We start from the raw sequence: 27308 nt of genomic DNA, 5'->3' as shown, positions 1-27308 counted from the left end.
GGAAATATGTAGAGTTTGAAGAATACGGGGACCATCCCAGTCTGCCTAGGGCTGTCTCGGTTCTAGCAATGAAAGTTTCACATCCCGGGCAAACAGGAAAGTTGGTCACCCTACCTCAGAGTGTCTAATAAAAACCATAATGTGAACACTGCAGGAAAGAGGGCATATTCATGAAGGTGTATCCTTGTACCTGATGATCTTGTACATGACCGGGTTGGTGAAGAAGGGCTCATCCAGCTCGTTGTGGCCCCACTGCCTGTAGCATAACAAATCAATAATCACGTCCTTCCGGAACTGGCGCTGGTATTCAAAAGCCAGTCTTGTGGCACGGAGCACTTCCTCTGGGCTGTCTCCATTGACGTGGATGACGGCACAGCCCACAAGCTTCCCTGAAGCAGAGAAGACCGAGATGACGTGGGCCAGTTCACCCAGCTGACACAAGCTCAGCACCAAGTCCTGTTGTATGCGTGGGGTGGCGGGGCGGCCTACATCCTCACAGGGAGTTGGGGTTGTTTGTTAAGAACCCACACGTTGGAGTCCAGCTGACAAGAATGAGTTCAAGTCCTAGCTCTGTGATTTACTGTGTGACCTTGGTAAAGTTATGAATCTCAGTCTCCCTACATGTAACACTGGGATAAGAGCCCCTACCTCTTAGTCAGGTTGTAAAGGTTAAACGAGTTAATGCATATAAAGTTCTTAAAAGTGCATGGTATATAACAATATTTATTTTGTTATCGTCATTATTACTATTATCATTCCTCCTGAGATAAAAGGGTCATGAAAGAATGCATCCTAGAAAAAAAAAAAGGACTTTCTCTAAAGAGAAAGAATGATTTTTCAGCAACTACCCACAAAAAATTCACACAGACAACCCCAAAGGCATCCAGGCCAGTCTCGGTATAAAAACAGGATAGTTACTACCCTCTAACAGTTCTGACAACTGTGTGAAATAGGAACTTGGTAATAAAAGCCCTGTATTTCTCTTAATACTGCCAATTTCCACAGGTTAAACAAGTCAACTTTGCTTCTTCACATCTCATTTCTAACGAGACTACTTAGCCAAATTTAGTGGCTGAACATATCCTTTTATATATATATATATATATATATACACACACACACACATATATATGTATCTATATGTATATATATATATACTTGACATGTTACTATGTATAAATTTAAGGTATATAGTGCGTTACTTTGGTACATTTATATATTGTGCTATGATTGCCATTAAAGCAATATTTATCACATTATGTCATGATAGTACAGTATTATTGACTATATTCATTATACTGTGCATTTGATCTCTGTGGCTTATTTACTACTTGTTACAAGTTTGTACCCTTAAACACCATCAATCTTATCCTCCCCCTCCCATTCACTGGTAACCACCATTTCACTGTTTGTTTGTTTTTTAAATAGCTTTGACACTCTTTTTTAGATTCCACTTATAAGTGATATCATACAGCACTTGTCTTTTTCTGTACAATTTATCTCACTTAGCATAATGTGCTTAAGGTCCATCCATGTTGTAGCAAATAGCAGGATTTCCTCCTTTCTCATGGCTGAGGAACATTCCATTGTATATGTATGCCACATCTTTTTTATCCATTCATCCATTGATGGACATTTGGGTTGTTTTCACATCTTGATCATTGTGAGTAATGCTGTGATAAACATAGGTGTGCATGTATCTTGTCAAAATCCTATTTTCATTTTCTTTGGGTATTCAGAAGTGGTATTTCTGGATCCGATGGTAGACCTATTTTTAATATTTTGAGGAACCTCCATATTGTTTTCCATAGTGGTTGGACAACTTTACACTCCCACCAACAGCGTATAAGGGTCCCGTTTCACCACATCCTTGCCAGCATCTGTTATCTCTTGTCTTTTTGATGATAGCCATTCCAAAAGGTGTGAGGTGATATCGCATTGTGGTTTTGTTTTGCATTTCCCTGACGATTAGTGATGTTGAACACCTTTTCGTGTGCCTGTTGGCCATCTATATGGCTACTTTGGAAAAACATCTATTTAATTCTTCTGCCCATTTTTTAATTGGGTTGTTTTTGATATTAAGTTGCATTTGCTCTATATATTTTGGATAGTAACCCCTTATTAAATGGAACATATCCTTTTTGACTAAGATTTGGGTACTCCAAGTCTGAACATCCTAAAGACAATTATTCCAGTGTTGTACTAATTGTGTTGATCTCTGGTTTCCATCAGAGCATTCAACTGGTTACTTAAACAATTTGAGATTGTATCCTCTAAGTTGCACTCTAGTGATATTTCCTTGGATTTAAAGATTACACTCAGAGTTTAAAATAATTATTAACTTAAAAACTGTTGGTGGCTACTGACTGTATCTGATCCAAAATTTAAAATGGGATAACCGGTGAGGCTCATTGTTCCGACTGAACAAGAAGTTTCTGCAGGAATTCCTTGTCTGACCCTGCAACATTAACGCCTCCTGTGTTACATACCGATATCACTACAGTATAAGGAAGATCTTCCTCTTTCTGCCGGCGTGGTGTAACCCAGCTGGTTATTGACAATCAGATGGACACTCCCACCAATTCTGAAATGTGGGAGATTAGAGAGTGTAAAGGTTTCAGGAACAATCCCTTGACCACAGAAAGAAGCATCACCGTGAACCTAAATCACAGGGGAGAAAAAAAAGAAAAGGAACATAAGGGATGGAGAAATTTAAGTTTTCAGGCTGGAATAAATTGTTTTCAAATAATAACAGGAATGAAACAACCACCCTCTCACTATTCCCCTGCCCTCCTGAAAATCTGCTGGTTGTAGACCGGTTATGCTGATCTCAAGCAGCTTTCAAAGATGCTAAATCAGTCCTTTTCCCCTTGCAGCCACCGCCAGGTGAGCCACTGCTTCCAGCCCACATCATCACCTATGCCCACCACTTAGTACACTCATCAACTGTCTAGTGTATGCGTACAGCAGCATCACAGAAGGAAAGGCTGTTGGAGGTGCAGCAGGAAATCAGCTCTAGAAAAGCTTTCATGAAAACAGCCTGCAAGATACAAGGAACAGTGCACAGCTTTGAACTCTCCCTCTCTCCTAATCATCTTGTCCCTGAAAAGAGACTGCATGCAGCTCACATCAGCTAATGGTGTGTTGACCACTGCTGTGAACATAAAGGAGAGTGATGTGACAGCAAAGACAGCAGGCATGGGGGGAAATTACACGATACATTAGTGAAAGGATGTTTTGAGGAAAACACAAAATGCTACTAGGAGAGAATGTCTAAAATGTGCTACTCTAGTCTGTTAGATCATAATGTCACCACAAAACATGGTGCATGGAAGGTGACAGAATGGGGGGAAATGTTTTTTAGAAAAGTTGAAAGCAAATAATGAGGGAATTGTAGATCTTAGAAGAAAATGTGAGCTCTACAGACATGCGAAAAGATGATTATTGTAAACAGCCAAGATGCTGAACTAAATAATAAAATGATCTGATATGTCCTGACTTGAGGCAATTGTTGTGGTCTAATAGAAACAGAATCAAAAGACTTAAATGTTAATGAAGAAAGAATACTTAGTAGATTTTTAAATGGTGTTGATAATGTCCGGTAGAGTCATTTTTATATAAGTAGAATATTTTGGCTAAGAAAGGAAGCACTGCTTTGCATAAATGAAATTTCCACAGCTAGGATCTACAGGAATGAGTGACATTTTGGAGTATCTTTACCTAGTAGTAACATACCCTTACATTATCTCCACAGCACTAGTCATTATTAATCCACTCAACAACCGGGGGCTGAGGCAGGTAAGTAAGTCACTACTGTCCTTTTTACAGATGAGAAACCAAGGTTCAGAAAGAATATATATTTCACATGGCTTGCACTAAACTCTAGATCTTCTGTGATGTCTCCATTTTTTCTACTTATTTCCCCATCCCTCCAAGCTATTCTCCTGGATCAAGAAACTTATTTTGTATATGTTCTCACTTAATCCTCAGAACACGACGAGGAATGTAACAGACGCCCACTTTACCTATGAGATTCAGAAGACCCAAGTACAGAACCAGGCAGGCCAAGCTAGAAGGCAGCAAAGCCAGGATGTGAATTCAGGTCTTCTTGGTACCAGAGTTCTTGTCGTTTCTACACTGTGCTACACGGTAAAGTCCAACCTGCAGCCACACCATGGCCCACACAAGGTCAAGGGGTTTCTCGCCCTAAGGCCTCCTTGCTGATGGGATTTCTTGTGGGTAAGGATGGAAAACTAGGTCAGTAAAGCAAGGAAGAGAGATGTGTGCCTTTTCCGCTCCTTTAAAAAATGTTACAGTAGAAGCATTGATAAGAACATAACATATGTTCGTAACTTACGTTGTTTTATCCTGGTCTTAGGATTCTTGGCACTAAAGCGCAACTGTGTCATTTGCTACTTTTATTTTCCTTCTTAAATAAAAACGGAAACCACTCCACTATGCTCCATAAAGTTTGTAGGATTAAGCATCCATAAGCACAAATGTTGGGTGAGGCGGAAGCTGCTCAGCCAAACACAACAGGGTGGCGACGAGGGGTTGAACACACAAGAAGATCACAAACGAAAATCCACTTTCACCGGTTCCGGGACTAAGACAAACAGAAGACAGGCAGGAAAAGCAGCATGGAGAATCTTACCCACCATGATACAGTGTTTTCCCGAAAATAAGACCTAGCCAATCAGCTCTAATATGTCTCTTGGAGCAAAAATTAATATAAGCCCTGGTTATATTATATTATATATTACATTATATTATAGTAAAATAAGACCGGGTCTTATATTAATTTTTGCTCCTAAAGACATATTAGAGCTGATTGTCCAGCTAGGTCTTATTTTCCGGGAAACACGGTATTACAGGCTCCAAACTTAAGAGTTCCTACAAGAAACTAGAATTGTGTACTTGAGCAACGCATGTACAGATGGAGCAGGGCCAAATATTTTGGGAACATAAAGTAGATAAAAGAGGGTTGTCAGTTTCTTATCTCTTTAAAGAAAATGCCATTTTCACCTCTTTAGAAATCAACTTTAAGAGCTGCTTAATGTAGTGGGTAAATGTGAGTGACTAAAATATATCAGAGTATCATGAGTTAAGTCAAGTGAAAGGTAAAGAGAATGTCTGCCTAATGATTTGGAGGTTTATATTTAGAAATATATCATAATCCAATCCAACTCTGCCTACCCCCAATCTATTTTCTGTAAGTTTCTGCCCATGAAAAATTAATGTGAATAAGATAATGTGGTTATTTGTATACATAGCTAAATATTCTACTGCCTTATGAATATAGAGATTTCTGTTGGGTTTGAAGACTCAGTTACTGATATCCAGGATTAATTATCTCCTAGTAGTTAAAGTTCCATATTTAAATAAAACCTTGTAGAAAACAAATGTGACCTATGGTCCAAACCTCTAAAATATACATTTTGTGTTATGAAAAATTGGGAGTTAGAGGAAGGAAGAGCCACACTAATAATTCGTATTGGTTGCCTTAATGCCAAAGGCCTTCATTTTAAAACATACAACATTGTGATGGTTGCCAGATGGGAGGAGGGTGAGGGGTGAGTGAAAAATGAGATGGGCTTAAGAAGTACAAATTGGTTGTTACAAGGTAGACATGGAGATCTAGGGCATAGTATAAGGAATACAGTCAATAATACTGTAATAACAACGTATGGCGCCAGATGGGTACTGGATTTATCAGGGTGCTAGATGGAAGGAGAGTTGGGAGCAGGGTGAAAAAGGTGAAGGGATTAAGAAGTACAAATTGGTAGTTACAAAATAGTCACAGGGATGTAAAGTAAAACATTGGGAATATAGTCATTGTATGGTAATAACTATGGATAGTGCCAGGTGGGTACCAGACTAGTCAGGGGAATCAGTTCATAAATTATATAAATGTCTAACCACTATGCTGAATACTTGAAATTAATATAAAATAATATAAATAAATAAATAAAGTGTAAAAAAAAAAGTAATAAATGAATAAATCCAGACTCTTTCAGCCTTGTTAGAGATATGGGTACATAGAGTTTACTAGAAGACCACACTTTCAGAGAAGCCATGACATCTGTCCTCTTAGCAGTAGCAGGTATGCCTTCCAATGCTCCCTTAATTAATTCATAACTCAAGAAAAAAACACACAGTGGAAACCTCAATCTAAAGTCAGATGCCTTGAGACTAGACTTCATATCTACTATTGATTTTTAAAATGACCCCAGAATCTTCTTTTCCCAAAAGTTCATCTCAGGTCCATCTTGAGTATCTTCCATCTCCTTTCAGACCTAGCAACCCAGACATTCTTTTCCCCTAGTCAGCCTTCCCAACCTCTGCCCTCATTGCCTGAAATTACAAGTACCTGTAAACATATGACTTTGTCCCCAGGCTGAGCCGAGCTGTCTGGGGAGTAGTCCCCATCCTGCCTGGACTGCTGCCTTCCCCGAGTCTTCCCGACAGCTACGGGGTTAACGGCCTCTAGGTGCGAGGGGTTAGGCAGCATTGTCACGTGCAGGGGATGGTGTGCTCCAAAGTCCAGGTCAACTGAGGAGGTCAGGTGAGACAGCACATCTCCAGTGGCTGGGACATTCTCCGGAAATTCACTTAAGCCTCGCATTTTACGGAACATCAGCTATCATATATACACAGACAAGGAAAAAAAAATGGCTTTTATCACAATGGAAACTAGGGAAGAGGTGGTAAGTTTAAATTATACAGTACAAAAAAACTTTATGCACATGTTTTTATCATTATTATTATCATGCATTGTTTAAAAATAGGCACAAACTTCTAACTGCTTGAATGCACAGAGGTGTATTCTATTTGGAGATTTTCACAATCTAATGCAGTCCCAACACTATACGAACAGTTTAACATGACACAGACAGAAAGGTACCTCTGCCTTGCAATAAGCAAAATAAAATTTTTAAATACACCTCTCAGGATATATTTTCAGAAGAACTCTACCAAATTAATATTCAGAAATCAGTTGTATTTGTATACACCAATAATAAACTATCAGAAGAAGAAATTAAGAAATCAATACCATTTACAATTGCTTCAAAAACAATAAAATACCTAGGAATAAATTTAACCAAAGAAGTAAAAGACCTGTACTCAGAAAATTATAAGACACTGAAGAGAGAAATCAAAGAAGATACAAATAAATGGAAATACATACCATGTTCTTGGACAGGAAGAATTAATATAGTTAAAGGCAATGTATAGATTCAATGCAATTCCTATCAAACTACCAATGACATTTTTCTCAGAAATAGAACATATAATCCTAAAATGTCTATAGAACTATAAAAGACCCCGAATAGCCACGGCAATCTTGAGAAATAAGAACAAAGTGGGAGGTATCATGCTACCCGACATCAAATCATACTACAAGGCTATCATAATCAAAACAGCATGGAATTGGCATAAAAACAGACACATAGATCAATAAACCAGAATAGAGAGCCCAAAAATAAATCCATTCATATGTGGTCATTTAATCTATGACAAGGGAAGCAAGAATTTACGTTGGGGTAAAGACAGTTTATTTAATAAATGGTGCTGGGGAAACAGGACTGACACATGCAAAAAAATGAAACTGGACCATCTCCTTACGACATATACGAGAACAAATTCAAAATGGATTGAAGACTTAAATGTAAGACCCGAAACCATAAAACTCCTAGAAGAAAATATAGGGAGTAAATTTGCAGACATTACTCTGAGTAATATTTTTACTGATATATCCCCTAGGGCAAGGGAAGTAAGAGAAAAAAGAAACATGGGATTACATCAAACTTAAAAGTTTTTTCACAACAAAGGAAACCATCAATAAAACAAAAAGGCAGCCTACTGAATGGGACAAGATAATTGTCAAAGGTACATCTGATAAGGGGTTAATATCCAAATTTTATAAAACACTCATTCAGCTCAACACCAAAAAAACAAGCAACCCAATTAAAAAATGGGCAGAGGACATGAAGAGACATTTCTCTAAAGAAGACATTCAGACGGCCAACAGGCATATGAAAAAATGCTCAACCTCACTAATCATTAGAGAAATGCAAATAAAACCCACAATGAGATACCACCTCACTCCAGTCAGAATGGCTATCATCAATAAATCAACAAACAACAAGTGCTGACGAGGTTGTAGAGAAAAGGGAACCCTGGTGCACTGTTGGTGGGACTGCACCCACTATGGAAATCAGTATGGCGGTATCTCAAAAAACTGCAAGTGGAACTACCTTATGACCCAGCAATTCCACTCTTAGGTATCTATCCAGAGAAATCCAAGACGCTAATTCAAAATAATATATGCACCCCTATGTTTATTGCAGCGCTATTTACAATAGTCAAAACTTGGAAACGACCGAAATGCCCATTGGTAGACAACTGGATTAAGAAACGGTGGTACATTTATACAATGGAGTATTACTTGGCTATAAAGAAGAATGCAATCTTACCATTTGCAACAATATGGATGGACCTAGAGAACTTTATGCTAAGTGAAATAAGTCAGTTGGAGAAAGACAAATACCATATGATCTCACTTATATGTGGAATCTAAAGATCTGAATAAATGAGCAAAGTGAACAGAAATAGTCTCAAAGATATAGAGGAAAAACTGATGGTTGCTAGAAGGGAGGGGGGCGGGGATGAGGAAGAAGAGGAAGGGATTAGACAGCATAAATTGGTAACTACAATATTTCCATAGGGATATGAAAGACAGTTTGGGGAAGATAATAATGTTGTAAAGATTTTGTAGGGTGTCAGATGGGCACTTGTCTCATTAGGGAGACCACTTCATGGACGGTGTAGATTCCTGACCACTGCACTGTACACCTGAAGCTGAAGCTGAATAATATTCATGTCAACTATATTATATGTCAACTATAATTTAATATATTTGCAGACATGGGATATGGAGTACAGCACAGGGAATAGAGTCAATGAAAATGTGATAGATATATACCATGTCAGAGGGGCAATAGATTGGGGGAGGGAGGTTATCACTTTATGAGGGGTGTAAATGTCTAACTATTGCGTTGTTTTGTATGCCTGAAACTGAAAAAAAAAAAAAAAAGAACTTTGTATTAATTTTGTTAAACATAGAGAGGAAAATAATAGAACTTAATCCCTTTCAGACAGGGGATGATGTATACAGCTTAGCTCACATCTAAAAAGCTTTACCATCCAGTTCTCAAAGCACTTCTCTGCGTACATTCTCTGACTTCATTTTTAGTCTTCTAGGGGATAGATGTTACTACCCATTTTCAAAATGAACACGCAAGAGAAATTAACTAAATTGTTAAAGTTCCTTGGCTAGTAAGCAAGAAAGGTGGATCTCAAACCAAGGTATTTACCAAAAGAGCATGTGGATTATTAAAAAAGCTTCTTACTGACCTATCTACAAATAGATACATACATACTCACACAGTGCAGATAAGATGTGTTTCTCAAAAAGATGATCGTTTGTAATCATCTCTGCATCTTTGAGTAATTTCTTTGTCTAAGCTATTTTGGGAATGCAATTTTTGGTTTAAGAATTTCTGCATGGATCGAAATACATGCCTCCATCTGTCAATCACTTTATCCTGTCGTACAAGTACTGAACCTTTTCTAAGGTATCTGTCTTATAAAAGCTGATTACCAGCCTCTTAGCATCAGAAACACTGAGGTATGACAAACAGAGGTAAAACTTGGCCCCTGGACATGACACCACATAGATTTTGTAATATTCTTAAGGATCACACTTCCTTCCAAGGGCTATATTCACTCCACCTAACTTTGATAGTGCCTTTAACACTTATAATTATTTTTAATCTCCAGGACAAGAACAGTAGTGAGGCTTATCCATGCATAGTGGCCACAATCTTATTACATATCAAATCTCTCAGATGTTCCCCAACACCAAATTTTCAGTCCTGGCTGTCAAGTCTTTTGAGAGACTTACAGGGCAGCTGAGTTGGACTGAACAGAAATACCAAAACTCAATTACCCATAAAACCACTCACTTAGGTGGTTTCTTGAGATAACAATGTGTTATTAGTTTTATACAATTTATTAATTATAAATTCTGCAAATTAGTAGGAGGTAAAATTGCATAAAATGGCACAGATCTCTGTGTTCATTTGAACAATGTTTATTAAGTAAGAAAAGAGTGCTTCCAAGAACAGAATGTATCTATTCATAAAATCCTTGAGGAAACAAAGTAATCTTTAATCTCCCTGAGAGAAGAAAGGCTCCATATGTGATTATACAGAAAATCAACCTAAATACCAGTTCTATCCAGCAGCATTGCGTTCCATCAATTAAGTCAGCTGTGTCATATGTCAATGGCACATATGCTTTGTCAGTTTTCTAAAAGGAATTATTACCATTGGTTTTATTCTGTTACAGTCAATTGTCATAGAAAGTATCTTACCTCTGGAGGGAACTGCAGAAGGCCTGTCAATAAATTAAGTCTCCCTCTATGGGGCATCCCAATGATGACATCGGTGATCCCACTGTAAGCTGACATTTTCAGCAACTCATGGAAAAAGCCCATCATGCTTTCAGCTCCTTCGCCTCCATATCGCTTCACTGTGGCAAACTTGGTGGCCAAAAAGTGATCAAACTCCTATGGACATCATATCAGACACAGTTACAGGAAGATATCTGACTCCTCAGGTCAAAGTCAAACTCACTGACGTGTCATTGAACAGATCCCCACACTTCCCATGGCTTCAGCCGTGCCCCCTCACTACATGTCCCAGAGACAGACATAGTCCCCCTAGCCCGGCAGGAAAGCCTTGCCAAGGACACCAGAGAGCAGTGGGGGATGCAGAGAAAATGACCTGAGAGGTAGAATGACTTACCCCAAGAGGAATCCCCTTAGAATGTGTGTTCTTCTAGTGTAGGGCCGGGCCTTAGGTTTCTGCTGCTCTCCCAGTACCTGAGTTCTAGTTTCAGGCTCTACAGTACTATTTTCATCAAGGCTGCAAACCAGCCAACTGTCTGAATGATTGGGAATAGTTCCTTGTCACCTTGATATGCCTGAGTCCTGATTATAGCCCTGACAGAGATTCAATTCCATTATTTGTATTGATTTGTCTTTCATGCACAGGTTTTTTAATTTTTCAATCACTCCAGATAATAAAAAGAGAAGTAAGATCTTAAGGATTTTTCAATCTTTTATAGATGAGGAGACAAATATATAAAAAGTATTTTGACACTGAGGAGAACCAAAAGGTCCATTGTTCGGCGTTCTACTTTTTCCTGCTCAGAATAAAGTGGTTGGTGTTATATTGTTGGTCGTGTTGACACAATGGGGGGTAAGGGAAGATACGTTCAGAGAATTAATGTCTAATTCTCTCTCTTCAATATTTGTGTCTTTGTAGAAAATGAGCTGACCTAGTTCCCTGATATCAGCTGCTGCTTTTATACCTGCGATTCTAGCATTAGTTTGGACAGATGTTTTCTCTCTTCTGTGGTAAATGTCTCCTTTTTTAGTTCCTCAAACCGCTTGGCAAACCAGTCTTTCTCCTCTTGACTCTGAAGTTGGGAGGTTTCAATAGAAATCTGCCCACAGTAGATTTGGTTGAGATAGGCTAATACTTCCTCCAGCGAGGCCTCGTCCTTCCCCATGTTCAATAATCCTACGAAATGGAATCAAAGGGATCATTTTAAAGAAGAATCAACCACGTAACTAATTATAGAACATACCAAAATAATTATTTCAGTTCAGAGCATTTCATTCTGAATAACTTGGGTCAATATCAATACTTATCTATATTTTTCTAGAAGCAAAACTAAAAATATGGTCAAAAGCCATGAGGTAGTAAAACGAGAAGAGAAAAAAACAATCTTTCTCCACAAGGACAGAGCCATGCTGCTTTATAACAAATTTTGATTCTATAGTCATTTCAAACTAAAATTTGAAACCTCCTTTTTATCTGCTTTATGGCTACAAATCATACGTCCTACCTTTATCTCAAATATCTGTCTACCAAAATGTTCAAGTCTTAATAATATCTATAAAGCAGCATCAATTATTAAATAGTTGGTCTCAATGTGAATTTGTATTGGTAGTAAAGCAATATTTTAAGGTAAAAGGAAATATCCTTGAATCTCAGTCAAAGAAAAGGAAGGTTTGTAATATGTCATCAGCTCAGCACCAACTCAGTTATCAGCCATTTGCCTAAACCTACAACATGAGTTAAACCAACATTTACTTTATGTTGCTTATGGTTTCTTCTGATACACTTTGGATCGTTGGTATCGACTGACCAATGCGGCACTGAACATGGGAGTTCACGTATTTCCTCACCATCCTGATTTCAATTCCTTTGGGTAAATACCCAGAAGTGGGATTGCTGGATCTCATGGTGGTTTTATTTTTCATTTTCTGAGGAACCTCCGTATTGTCTTCCATAGTGGCTGCACCAACTTACAATCCTACCAACAGTGCACATGGGTTCCCTTTTCTCTGCATCCTCACCAACACTTGTCTATTTGGGGTTTTTAACAATATCCATTTTAACAGGTGTGAGGTGATGGCTCATTGTGGTTTTGATTTGCATTTCCCTAATGATTAGTGACAGTGAGTACCTTTTCATGCACCTGTTGGCCATTTGTCTCCAGGTGTTTGAACGCAGAGGAAATGGACTGTGTTGGAAGACCATTCTAGAACCTCAAGACTGCTCCTCCATGGCAGTGCCTGAATGTGGCCCTCACTGCCTCCTCCCACCCCATGGAAGCCTCAGCTCCAGGGGGCACGTGGGTTCTTCAAGAACAGAGAAAGGAGCCCCATATCTGTCGGCAGGTAACTCACATGGAAGGTCTCTTGTAAATGGACTTTACCTGTGGTATTAAAGGGTCCCTGCAGGGTCTGCACAAGGGCTTGGATTTCGGGTACATTCTCCTGCAGGGCTTGTCCGGTGAAGAGAGGGTTGATTTTGGCAGCTTTGTGACCATGCTCACAATATACTGTCACCAACCTGGCAAGTCCATGATCCACTAATTCAGGTGAAAAAGAAACCAACACAAACAGTTTAGGAAATGCCCACAAACCACAAAAATCCATTTTTCAAAGAAGCCCTTGTGGCCTCAGATATTTTTAACATATTGCTCCTACTCACCACATCTACCAGTGGTTTTCAGGATGAAAGACCATCAGAATTCAGGAAAATACACATATTCCCTTAAATTTATCTCATGGTAACTAAAAATCACTTTAAAAAACCCAAAAAGTAAATAGAACTATGAGTGAACGTTTATAAAAATAACTATGCACACGGGTAAACATTAAAAGGGAATACTCCAAATTGAAAATAACTTAAAATGCTGAGATTATGGAGAATGAGTCCTCTTAATTGTTTCAGATGTTCTTCTATACCTTACATAAAAAATAGAGATAGACAGAACTACAAAATCAGTGTTACATACTCTTCCTTATTTCTTAAAGACCTCAGGTACGTCATTATCTCATAGACTCAAGAAATCTTATATGAGGTAAAGACTATAGGAATTATCTTGTCATGCACATAATCTTAAAAAAAACAATCCCCTTTGTAAAAGCCCTGAATGAGTGATTCCCCAGTCTCCATGTAATGAATCCAGTTCTATCTGAGATGATTTTATATTCAGCCCCAAACTGTTTTTCTTTCCTTTTCCACATGAAAGTCCTTCTAAAATTTGAGGCAGAAAATCCCTCATCCTACATTCAGTTAACCTTCAGTTCATCCAGGTAGTCTCACACAAACTGAGCACAAATCTCTGAAAATGAACATATCTGATATTGAGGGCACAAATTTTTCTGAACATTTTTAAAATTTGCATTTTTGTCAAAAACCAAAGAAAACTGTTCACGTATTTTGAAAAATTTAATGACCTCTATTTTGAACATGTATTGCTGTGTAATGATTTTAGAGTTACATATGTGCCTGGGTTTATATTCAGAGTACTGCAAAATGTACCTGTGGGCACTGGCTCAGAGGAAAGAACAGAGCTGTACTGAATAGGGAAAAAGTGTGTTTGCACTAATACGGCAGTAGGAGCATCTGTACTATGTCTGATTAACCAATCAAACAATCCTGGTAAATGAACTGATTTCAGGCTAGAAACATTGCCATAGGGTTCTGTTATGAACCATACTGAAGGTCTCAATTGCTATTTTACAGAGTAGGAAACCTGCGTATTTGTGGCTAAAATCCAGAAAGACTGTGTCCAAACCACTGTGTTTTGGGGCCAATTTCCATGTCAGTGGTGTAGAGTATCATTAAAAGCCTGGCTGGTGAGGCATTTGAACATTTGAAATTGAAGCAGTGATCTCTGTGAGCTGATGTTTATTCACTAAGACAATGTTTTCCAAAGGGCTACTAGAATGCTCTGAGAATGGTCATGATAACCCTGTATATTTACTGTTGGACTTATTGCACTAATGATGGAGTTTTGTAGATGATACTGGAAGCCATGGAAAGTGGAGGAGATCACCCAGAGAGAAAGTAGACTGAGAAAGTAGCCCTGGGCAGACCCACAGAGCACCAATATTTTAGAGATGGGAGAAGAGGAGGTGCCCCCAAAAGTGACTAAGGTTGTTAGGAGCAAAACCAGGACCTTGTGATGCCAGAGAGCCAACAAAAGAATGTTTTTAAGAAGGAGCGGCCTTTATAAGACAACCATGATTAAAAGTTTTTTTTATATATATTAAAAAAAAAAAAAAAAGGAATGGGCAACGGGGACCACAAAGATCACGTGACAGCTACTATTCTGGCAGAGCCAGAGAGAGAGGAATATTCCCCTCCCACCTCTGGGCACATCTTACAAGCCTCCTGACAATCTCTTTTCTTGGCGATCCTTATTTCATTGCTCTGGTTTCTTCTACTGGACACAATCCCATATCCTTCCCTGTCTTCCCCCCAGATCCTTCAACGTGACCTCTGGAATTCTGTTGCATGACTTACAAACCTCCCAACATTCTTAACCTCTTCCCGGAACACTCCTTATACTCCTGTCCTAACTGGAATCTGTTTTCCCCAAAAGACACCAGTCATAAGTGAAGCTATTCATTGCCCACACCCACACCCTTCCAATACTGAAGGTGGCGTTAATGCCTCCTGGTTCCTTGCTGACATTTCCTTATCATGGTCCTCTAACTCTTTGTAAACCTCCAGTCCTCTGAGGGACATGTGGCAGTGTTGTTAACTAATCTCCACTTGCCAACAGTCCTTACAAAAGCATGTTGTAGGAGAACGCTCAGTGGAAAAGTGTTTGTTTACTTAGATGAGAGAAGACCGTAATACGGTATACATAGCATAAGTCTGCTTTCTGTTAAAATGTGTGTATGTATATGTAGCATATAATATATATTTCATTATATAGTTTATATAGTACCATATTAGTATATATACTTTATATATGCATATATATTTATATACATATTTCATTTATAGAAAGGAAACAGACCAGAAGCTTAGTGATTACCCTATGTCAAAGTTCCTGATTGTTTTTTGTTTGTTTTTGTTTTTTTGCTTATCATATTTTCTAAGTTTTCCACAATGGACATGTACAATAGAGCTCTTCAAACTGTATCCATTGAACAGACTTGCTGCCTACTGCATTCTGAAAGCTTTTGATTAGTGGGTTCTCTCCAGTGCTCTGGGCATGTCCGTCCTCACTAGGTGACTATCTGCTGGTAAGAATCAGTTAGATTTGTTCTTAAGACTGCTGCTGTGGGAGAAAGTAAAATATTAGGGGGGAAATTATAAAACTCTAGAGAGATTTTACAGATTCCTTTAACAAGCTTTCTTTAAATATTTGCAGAGATGCAAACAAAAATAAATATTTAGGTCAAAATACTTGAGGCATCTCTCACGTCTTTATGATAATCCTTGCTTCAGTGATTTTCTAAAAATTAACTGACCAACTTCTAGTTTCAAATGCACTGGGTACAAGTGTTTCTGCTGTTTTTCTTCTGTAGCAAATAATAGAAGTATTTGTTACAAAACATATATTTAAAACAATGAAATATTTAATTAAAAATTAATTGGAAGATTCAAAGAATATAAAATAAACAAGAGATAAAAATATTTAAAAGGATGGGAGAACAGCAATACAATGCATATGTTTTTCATTTTAAAACTTCCTATTACTGTATATATCAAAGAGTTATTGTAACAGAAAAATGAATGCCTTTATGTTAGGCATAATATTGCCCAAATAGCTTAGAACTCATGATATCTCCAAAAGTTCAGAGGAATTTAAGTTAAATCCCTAAGAAGCCAGAAGGAAGAGGGAAAACAAAAACAGGACACACACACACTCTTCTTCGAAACAAAATGGAAAATATTGGAGGTATGCTTCCAGCTCAGGAAACCAGCACAGAGCAGATGCTCAAGAAATACGTGTTATTACTTGAATGAAAGAAGTTCTGAGACTCAGCATATTGTAACAGAGTCACAGAAGCCTCATGATGAAAGTTTTCCAGAGCCCTCCAGGGCTGTGGTAGATCTTTCTTGCTCACTCGGAGTCTCCCCTTTCTGAGAGCTGCACCCTCCCATTCCAGGGGGTGGGTTCCAGCAGATATGTCTACATCACTCCATTTTGCTTGCCTCCAAGTTCATGGATTCCAGAGACACCTGAGTCAAGGTGGGTCAGATTCAACCCTTCCAGATTTTGCGATTTAGAAGTGAGAGCTAAGTTGGAAGAAAAGGGCCTGAGACTGCTGTCTTTAGAAAAGCCTGCTTGCAAGGTTGGCTGGTGTCTGGGCGCTTGGATTTCAGGAGCGTCCTCACCTAAAGCTAACTGATAAGGGTGGTCCATGTGCCTGGACTGTTTGTGTAAACAATGTGGCTTATGCTGAACACCTGCTCTCCTTCTGGGAGTCTGGGATTTTGGCACGTGCAGAGGGTGTTTACATGAACATCCCCCAGTAAAAGTCTTGGGTACCTACTGTCTAATAGGCTTCCCTGGGCAAAAACATTGCATGTATGTTGCAGTGCTTTTGCAGCTTGAAGAGATGTGCATTCTGTGTCACCACTCATGGGACAGGGAGCAGAAGGAAGCCTACACAATGGTACCTCCAGATTCTAGCTGTGCCTTTTTCCATTCTGATCCAGCTGTGTATGCCTATTACATCACTGTAATAAATCTTGGCCTTGAGTACAACTATATGCTGAGTGCCATGAGTCTTTCTGGCAAATCTTCGATTGTGGCATGATCTGGAGGACACCCAACACACGTTATGGCTGATACGGGAGCTGAGTACATTAACAGCTGTGCCCTATGAGCTCAGACTCGGCTTCTGCCAATATTCCCAGAGTGAGGTCTGGTTTACTCCGCACATCATTCCGTTCTAGGAGACACCTGTATCTTTCAAATAAAGTCTCCTCTTTGCTTAAGATAGCCAGAGTAGGTTTCTGTTACCTGTGACCAAAAGAATCTTAGCTAATACAAGAAGTAAAAAAAAATAAATAAATTATGAGAGGGTTATCTACATCAATTACTTTACTCTCTGCTGTAAGCAAACACGGTGCAGGCACTGAATAGTGTTTTATTTTCAGGAAGAAAAGTGTTCTTACTAACCAGCATAAGTACACTGACAGACAGACTCAACTAAACTTAGTGCTTAAAGCAAAAGTCAATACAGTTCCTTTTTATTATCTGGTCATAAACAGCCTTCCCCACAAAATACCTAGATCATACCACAGTCTATTTCCATTCAAGGCAGCATATGCTTAAAGCAAGTAGTAATGTTATATATCTATAAAAACAATGAAGACTCCAAGAAAGGGAAATTTTTAATTGGGGTCCCATAGGACCCTATAAAAATGAGATGGCTGCCTCCAGCTTTAACTTAGGAACTTCATAGATAACCACATTAAAAGCTAAGACTTTGTACTAGAATGCTATATTCTGTACAACAAACTCAGATTGACCTAGGCTGTGCAACAGAATTCATTTAACATTATATATACACACACACACACACACACACGCACGCACGCACTTTAAATGGAAACCTTGTTCTGGACCTTTCAATTTTTTCCTAATCCTTTCTTAAATCATTGCCAAGGTAGATGCATAAGGGTCACAGATCGATAATAAATGACAGTGACCATTTATTAAGTACTAACTTTTGCTGCACATTGTGTTGGATTTTTCACACATCCTCATAACTAATCCTTGCAACAGCTCTGAAATAGGTGTCCTTATCTGCAGAATAGCAAACTGAGGCTCAAAGAGGTTAAATGACCTGCAAAAGGCAACACAGGTAATGAAGCTGGAATTTGAACTAAAAAATATTTGACTTTGGGGTGGCCGGTTAGTTCAGTTGGTTAGAGCGTGTGCTCTTAACAACAAGGTTGCCAGTTCAATTTCCACATGGGCCAGAGAGTTGCGCCCTCCACAACTAGATTGAAGACACCAACATGAGCTGAGCTACCGCTGAGCTGCCGGTGGGCAGCCGGATGGCTCAGTTGGTTAGAGTGCGAGCTCTTAACAACAAGGTTGCCGGTTCGATTTCCCCCCATGGGATGGTCGGCTGTGCCCCCTACAACTAGATTGAAAACGGCTAACGGCTACTGGACTTGGAGCTGAGCTGCGACCTCCACAACTAGATTGAAGGACAGAGATTTGACTTGGAGCTGATGGGCCCTGGAGAAACACACTGTTACCCAATAAAATTAAATATATACATAATCTGAAAATGAGTTAGAAATTTAAATATATATATATATATATATATATATATATATATATATTTGATTTCAATCCAGTGTTTTATCCATTATACTGTAACAAAAATTGAAAAGGAAAGTCCAGAGCCTATAGAAAAAAGGGATGAGAAAACTAGAAGTCATTGAGACTTTTTTTTAAAGTACAACAGCTAATGTCATTAGGCTTTTTGGTCTTCATTTGTGCTCCAGAATTATCTAGATTTTTAAAAACTCTCTAATGCAGTAGGATTTTCTTCAATCATTTGACTTCAGTAAAGAAAGACTCCTATTATTTCTAATACACAACATACCTACAATCTCTCACTTCAACTATTAAAGCTCAGTGCCAAGGTCAGTGACCACTAACCGCTGTTTGGAATCCTATGTCTCTCTCTCCTGATAATCTCTAAATTCTGCCATTTGTTTTATAACCGAAATCCTCCATAATGAAATTTATACCTGTGAATCACCACTCCTAAACCCACCTCCATTTTAAATTGGGATTGTTGAGAAACAGATCAAGGTTACTTGGAAATTGAGGTTTCCAAAAGCTAAAGTACACACTGTTAGTAACAGCCATCACAGGTCAAATTTTAACTAGTGAAACTACTGCCATCCAAAAGGTGACTAGAAACAAATTCAATATCTCTTTAAAGCCTAAGACAATGGAAGTCTTAGTAAATGATAGAGTCATCCTGTGAAGGTAATTATTTTTAGCCACGATAAACATATAAAGAAAGAAGGCTGATGGAAGGGCAAAGAGAAGGGAGACACTGTATCTCTGACCATAACTCCTCCCACTTCATTATGTCACCTTTCATGTGGGAGGATGCCATGAGTCCATTTTTCAGTAGGGTTTATCCTTTGATTTACTTTGCCAGTACTGAAGTTACGTACATGACTCATCACACGAACTCAGTCATTCCTCTCAGCCAATGGTGAGATGGTACCTCTTAGGACAACGGACAGGCAACATGAAAAAGACCAGAGCCATCAAACCACGTCCTGGGCCTCATCAGCCTCCTGTCCTGATTAATGGAACCGACCGTAAGCTATCAGACCAGCTCAGACTTTTACTTATCTAACTTAAGTCACTGTGATCCCAGATTTCCGGCGCATCCCCTGAACTCATCCTGTCTAATACAGAATTTGGTACCCGAGGTGGTTTGCTGCCATAACAGAACCTAAAATGCATGACTGGCTTAGCAGTCAGGCCGTGGGTGCCAAGGACCCAGACAGTTCAGATTAGAAAGCTGATGAGCAGTGTGATGCTACCTGACAAAACATTTGGTAAAACTGTCACCTATGAAATCCTGAAAGGCAGACTACATGCCATGCAGCCTATAGCCCAGGCTGTGTGTTCACTGTTTCCTGTCACTTTCAGGAAAGCCTGGGAGAAAGATGAGGTCAGAGTGGAGCTAGCTAACCAGCAAGAAGAGATAGCAGGAAATTCATTCTACAGGGAGGGACTCTCTGTCTGTGGCCTCAGTACCCAGAAGGCAGACCCTGGCAAGTTTGGAGAATGTGAAATAGTTAGAAAAAGTGGTTCTGAAGAGCCTGTCTTAGCAGGAGATAAGATAACAGACAAAACCCTTCTTCAAGTACCTTCTATAAGCATTCTCTGCTAGACAAGGGGAGCCAGTTGAGACTTAAAGATTCAATAAAGGGTATTGCCCTCCCACTCAAGACTATATTTTGGTTGCGCTCAAGGTAAGCACTATTAAATTTAGGGAGGTGAATGGGTAGAACACAGAAGCAGCAAGTAAAAAACCAGAGTTTTCAGGCTTAAAAACTAGGTTTGGATGAGTTTTTTGACTGGGCAATTTGCTCATTGAATGACCAGAAGCAAAAAGACTGCAGACTTACGAATTTTATAAGAAAAATTATACTGCCAAAGAAATCCCAACTCTGGCCAGAAAAAAAACAAAACAAAAAAAACCCCTGTAATTGCTGACCCTCTAAAGTAACTCTCGGGCGCCTGACCTTATCAAAATAAAGTAGGTTGCAGAACTGATGTAGTCCCCAAGGAGGGCATACTGCCCAATGCCCATGTCAGAGATGGCCACAGAAGATAATGGGTGAAGAAGAACCCATAAGCCAAAGCCAGGGGAATGGGCAGAGGGCAGAGTTGATGGGGCAAATAAACTCGTGAATTTACTACATAGACACATCAAGAGGCTTTTATCACTCCTTCCCAATAGGATCTGATAACTGGTTTGAATTAGTGGCTGCTGTAGAGTTCTTCATTCTTTCCTTTTATGGATGGGAGTTTTCTTTGTATACGGAATGTATAAATGGGTGGCATTTCATAAAATTACAGACCATGAGGAGCCACCATCAGATCTGATGGAGAGGACGGTACATTCTCCAGAGATAATGGACTTTGAGCTGGATTCAGGAATTGAGTGGAAGATGAATACATTCTATGTATGGAAAGAAAAGCTTAGAATATTTGCTCCAAAAGGTCAAGGGTCGTGATTACCAGTTTTTCCATTATCTATTTTCCTCTTCTCTCTCAAGATAATTTTCAGCTGGTACAGGGCCACCATGTATAAAGACTATGCTTTCTAGTCTCACTTGCAGGTATATAAAGACAGATGACCAATGAGATACTATTGGAAGTGATAGATGCAACTCTTCTTCCCTCTTCTCCCACACAGCCAAGTAGGAGATTAATGGTTTACAAAAAGACTTATTACAATTTAATGTTATAAGTTCTGAAACAGAAAGAAGAAAAACTGTCACAGATCTACACACAATAGTAATTTTGAAGAAAGTTACAAAATGGCCCACTTGCCTTTAAGTTATATTCAAAGTACTAAAAAAAAAGAAAAATGAAAATAAAATTATAACCCTTAGCAACAAAATGCCCTAAGCCAGATCCCATAACTGTGCAACAAACAATTTGTTTCCCAGTATTGCTTTCACTCTTCCCTCCCAGTACACACAAGATCATACCTCTGGCCTGCAGTTCTAACCTAATACTAAACTTTCAAATTTCACCAAGCAAGTTCATTACTAGTGGGAGAAACATGTACAACTTGGTGATGAGGGAAGAGGGATGGTTATATATAAAATCAACTCAGGAGGTATTTTTCAAACCACACTGGCCCAAAGCTCCCAAGATTGTTTAGATACACTCTTCCATCCACCCAGGTTTTTCCAAGTCAAGGCCAAATCTCAGTTGCCAGGATGTTAACAGGAATCAAACAGAGACCCAATTGCAACGGAAAACCTCAAACAAGATCACAATAACTGTGCACTGAGCAGACACTAATATGATCTTAAATGAACAAGAGAATGTCAAACACATCTTGCACATACATTCCTTATGACTGTAACAGTATTTGGCCACAGGTGGCCATCGACCTCCAGTTAGAAAATTACCTATAAATTGATAAAAATACATATTCCTGAACTTACCTCATCTCAGACCACTGAATTAGAACCTGAGAGGGGGGAGAGGGAGAGAAAGAGGCCTGGGAACTGGCATTTTAAATATCATTCAAAGTGATTTGAAAGCACACAAGCTTGAGAATAACTGACGTATAAAATTCTTGACGCTCAATTTGCAAAGTTAAATAACATCTATAGTCTTATCCTCAAGGGATTAACAATCTAGTTGGCCAAAATGCCTTCCTAAAGAAACCCCATTGCATTCAAGAGAGAAAAATCAGGTTTATTTAAAACGTTCCCAGAGGTCAAGAAAAAAATAGTGAAGTTCCAATGTGTGATGTTAAGATCCAAAGGTCAAGTGCTTAGATCATGAAAGGCATTTTTACTGTTAATCTAATAAACAAAGATGGCCCAATGATTTTCTTCTAATAATTCATCTGTATTCATCTTCTACTCTGTGAGGATGAATAAAGATACAAAACCCGTGCAGCATAAATTAAATAATCAAAATTAACCCCTTGCGTATGAGCATGCAACAGAGAGAGAGGTTCCAAAAACTGATATTCATGTCTTCTAATCATTAAAACTCCAGTAACATGGTTCTAAATTCAGCAAAGAGTTTTAAACGCTGAAATTCAAGAGGCTAGCTAGAGGACATAAACGGATAATACCGTGCTGTGCTCCAAGACCACCAACTAAATGCCCTCCTCACCCAATCAGTAGTAGTAATCGCCACATTCCCGCTCACAACAGCCTTGGAGATAGCCCTGAAAATGGGTCAACTCCAGGAGCTGGGAGATCTTAGAACTTTCCTTTTCCTGCAGCCCCGCCTCTGCAAAGAGCTAAGTTCCCACAAGTTTAAGGAATAGAACTCACAAAACAAGTCCGAACTCGGAAGGTGGTAAGTTCACCCAAGCGTGGAACCGACGTAGAGACCCTGACCTCAAGGTTGCTCAAGTACCGAGGCTGGACCGTGGTGACCCCGACGCCGAAACGCCCACGCGGGCCTCCCTGTGCCCCCTCCCTTCCCCTTGCTCCCCACCTGCCTGCGCTCACACGCAGGCCCCCTGAAGCCCGATCTCCCCCACAGCAGCACCCCAGGGCAGACCCGTCAGGGGGGCTCCGCTTCCCCAGTCCGCCGGCCCACGGCCTGGCCCCATCCCGGACCTGGGGGGCGCGCCAGGCCGCCGCGGGGTTCCCGGCTCTCGGGCTTCCTTGGCCGATAGCCATAGACACCCCTTTCCGTCTGGTAGCCACGCCCGAGGAGGAGCGAAGGGGTTCGGCCGAGGGTCCGTCTTGCTGCTGCCACAGTGGCCGAGGCCATGTTCCGCTCGCTCTCCGGGTCCAGAGAACGTGGGGCAGCAGACGCCGCAAGCAGGGAGGGTCGCTTCAGGGACTGCTGAAGCCGCGAGCGCACCACCCGGGAGGCGGGGGCTTCGCCCTGGACAACGCCCCCGTGCCTGATTGGCCGGGGGCCGGCCCCTCGGAGCCAATCCGGAGCAGGGGTCGACGAGGCGAAGCCACGCCCCGGGACCCGGCGGGGCTCGCACTGTCCTAGAGGCTGGGGGTGGCCTTTGATTTGATTTGGGAAGTGGGAAGTGTTGAGCAGAGCGTTACCTGCTTTCTGGTACAAACCGCGATGTCTGTATCTCCTGCAGCCTCCGGCCAGGAGTATTCATTCACCCACCATCCTTGGTTGGAAGCCACAGGACTTAACCACACAGACACGCTATAGGTTGTCATACAGAAAGGAGAATTTAGCGACTGGGTGCATAGAAAGTGGCTGGGACTGAGACCAAGGGACGCAAGGAGAAAAGATGGTATGAAGGAGCCAGAAAATCAATCTCTCTCCCCCTTTTGCCCCCCTCTCAAGAAACATTGTGCGAGAAAATACAAAATAGGGGAGGAGTAGCCCATAAGGAAGGTGTAGACTAGGAGTGAAAAGAATATTTGAGATTCTCCATTGGTCTATCTCTGACAGTTTCCCCAATTATTTTATTCTGACTCACGTTAAACATTGCTACTGTGGTGGGGGAGGAAGGAAATCTGAATCCTTCCCTCGTCTGTCATCCATCGTTCTAGCCAGCTGTGCCGCTGACTCCAAACTCCTAAGAACATTACATATATGAGCCCAGGATAAGAGCCTCACTCATTCAACCGCTATGCCCACAGCGAACTCCGCTAGGTTAAAAGATTAATAAGATACAGTGTCTTTAATCGGTTCCCAGTTCACTTGCAGACTGAACTCAACACACGATGTGAGAGATGCTACAATACAGTCACCTGCAGGTGCCCTGCAAGCACAGAGGAGACGCATCCAGCACAAGCAGGTGTGTCGGGGACCTCCACGTGGAAGGGACACTAGGGCAATCTCTTCCGGGATGAAGTTTGTTATGGTGATTAAGATTTTTCTTCTTCTTCACGATTTTAGCATGAGAGAGTCTGGAACATGGTTGAAACACGTTACAAAATATTAAATCAAAAACACAGGAGAGAAACATAATTCAATGGACTGAGGTCCACGTAGAGGTGAGAGGGGACGGGATCCAAGCAAAAACAATGCTACAAAGAAGAAACACGTCCTCCATTGATTCAGATAGCAAAAAGAGAAGATAGGTGCAAAAGCAGTCAGAGTTATAGATTCAGTGGTGGGATTCTGAGGGAGTTTCTTTTATGTGAAGTATGAGGCCAGTTAATTTCCCCCAAAGAATCGTCTGAGAAGGTGCTGGGGAGTGGGGAGGTGAGAAAGGTGAGGACAGTATGAATCTGTTATTGAGGAGAGTAATAAAATATAGAAGATCGTCTTCAAGTTTTGAGGCCACCCGGTTGAGGTTGGTGACCACGAATAGAGAGATACTAATTTCTGTTCTTTTGTGATTTTCTCCATTAGTGCTCAGTTGCCTTGGTACAGAGGTCGGAAGGATGTTGATTAGAGTCACCCAGGGCTGGAGTTTTTCCAGGCAAATGTGATAGAAAAGCCAAGAGACAAAAACATTTAAGATATTAGAGAACAACTCAAATAATAACACATGGACTCTACAGTGGGAAATAAAAAAGTCTAGCAAATAGAAGAATGGACTAATGAAAAAAGGGGAGGGACAAAAAGGGGAGGTTGGCAGTTCCAAAGCAGTTGAAGAATAGGTAAACTGGAGGTGCTTGAGATTCTGAGCTAGAAAAACAGAAGGTCATAGTCAGAAAATGGGATATTTGAAGTGACAATTGTACAGGTGATGCAAATTTTAATAATGACCAGGAAATTGGTTCGCTAACGTGGTGGAGGGGAGAAGGTCATCAGAGGTGAAAAGGTCAAGAAACTGAGAGGCCAGGTATGTCAATGAATTGCCTTAGGGACATTAATATCACCTTGGAATTGGTAGGAGTAGAAATAGTGGAAGACTCTTACTCATGTGTTAAAGCCTTCAGTGAACGAAGAGGAGTGACTACGGTAGGAAGTTAGCATGCGATGCTGAGGAGAAGGTGTGGCATGTCCGTTATGCATGGATTCAAATCAGCAGGAAATTTTGCAAAAATGTAGGCAGTGACTGGGAATAAAGATGATACAGATCCCATCTTTAGACCCAAAATACACCCAAAAATAATTCTCAAATCTGTCCACTCTCCATCATTATCACTCAGTTGAGGCCATCAACAGCCCTTTCCAGGAGTAAAACAGTAGCTTCCTAAATGGTATTTTTGCCTTGGGTCTTTCCTTGCCTTGCCATACTTCTTCCACACTGAGTCAGAGCTATTTCTTAAAATTAATGTCTAATTCACATCGCTATTGCCTGACACCTTTTCATGGTTCTCTGTTCTTCTTGGATAAAGTCTAAATGTTTTAACATAGCTTTAAAGTTCTTTAAAGATCACTTACCTTGGCTAATTTCTTAAAATGCCCATCTGCCCATTTTCCAACCAGAAACTTCAATGTACCATGCTTTCCCACACTTCCGAACTGCTTTCCTTTGCAATCGCATTCACACTCATGACTTTAATGGACAATACCATAAGAATGACACCAAGTACAAATCACCAACATAGTACATCTCTCTTCTGAACTCATGATCCACATATGCAGAATATGGTCTACCAACATCTTCACTTTTTAATATATCGCTATGAACCCACAATATGTTACAAGATCATCATTTTGGAAATTGGTAGCCCACAGATCCCAACCAAACTGCTGATGTGTGCTTTGTTTGCCATCACAATGTCTTAATTTTTAAAAATTGGATGCTAGGGGCCGGCATGGTGGCTCAGGTGGTTAGAGCTCCATGCTTCTAACTACGAGGGCTGCCGGTTCGATTCCCACATGGGCCAGTGGGCTCTCAACCACAAGGTTGCCAGTTCAACTCCTCGAGTCCCGCAAGGGATGGTGGGCTCAGCCCCCTGCAACTAAGATTGAACACGGCACCTTGAGCTGAGCTGCCTCCCGATGGCTCAGTTGGTTGGAGCTCGTCCTCTCAACCACAAGGTTGCCAGTTCGATTGTTCGACTCCTGCAAGGGATGGTGGGCTGTGCCCCCTGCAACTAGAGAATGGCAACTGGACCTGGAGCTGAGCTGCTCCCTCCACAACTAAGCCTGAAAGGACAACAACTTGAAGCTGAACGACACCCTCCACAACTAAGATTGAAAGGACAACAACTTGACTTGGAAAAAAAAAAAGGCCTGGAAGTACACACTGTTCCCCAATGAAGTCCTGTTCCACTTCCCCAATAAAAAAAAAGTCAACTATATCATGGACATTGGCATTGCCAAGATGGCTGTTTAAAAATAAATAAATAAATAAATAAATAAAAATAAAATAAACATTGGATGCTAATATTAAAATGTGGAAGGTCACGTATTAAAGTCCAGATTTCTGTTTTGTCTGAAAAAGTTAGACCTAGACACACTGAACACACAATGAAAGTCTTGGTGTGCAGGAGTCCAGACCCTGTGCCCAGCATCTCTCAGTAGCCGGGTGAGAAGAGAGCACCCTGGTGGACCTGCACGTGGGGGTTGGGGGCTGGACTCTGCACTCAGTCAGCTCCACCCCCAGCCTTCTGCAGCCTTGGAGCTGGCCCCTATGCTCCCAGGCCCTGAGGTTTGGACCTGCCGGCCTTCTTAGGGCAGACACAGATGGCAGCTAGGAAATAAATGGAACCAAACAAGGCAGTACTGGCAAGTTGAGGAGAGAGTAACATGCCCTGCTGCGTTCT

General features: G+C 40.5%; 1 protein-coding gene across 1 annotated transcript in view; it reads right to left on the bottom strand.

The window, feature by feature from the left end:
• DHTKD1 (dehydrogenase E1 and transketolase domain containing 1) overlaps window positions 1-23531 on the bottom strand; it is a 42173-nt gene extending 18642 nt beyond the window's left edge. The window contains exons 1-7 of the mRNA XM_019710274.3: window positions 23274-23531; window positions 12856-13011; window positions 11440-11651; window positions 10439-10633; window positions 6371-6640; window positions 2490-2661; window positions 191-389 (exon numbers count right to left, since the gene is read on the bottom strand). Of these exons, the coding sequence (XP_019565833.1) occupies window positions 191-389; window positions 2490-2661; window positions 6371-6640; window positions 10439-10633; window positions 11440-11651; window positions 12856-13011; window positions 23274-23430 (1361 nt within the window). The 5' untranslated portion in view covers window positions 23431-23531. The remainder of the gene's footprint in view (window positions 1-190; window positions 390-2489; window positions 2662-6370; window positions 6641-10438; window positions 10634-11439; window positions 11652-12855; window positions 13012-23273) is intronic.
• Window positions 23532-27308: the final 3777 nt, after the last annotated feature.

Source organism: Rhinolophus sinicus, chromosome 1 (genome assembly GCF_057876585.1).
Source record: "Rhinolophus sinicus isolate RSI-liver-muscle chromosome 1, RSI-T2T, whole genome shotgun sequence".
NCBI classification, from domain to species: Eukaryota; Metazoa; Chordata; class Mammalia; order Chiroptera; family Rhinolophidae; genus Rhinolophus; species Rhinolophus sinicus.
Note: the sequence above shows the minus strand (reverse complement) of the source record. Positions and strands in the feature narration are given on the sequence as shown.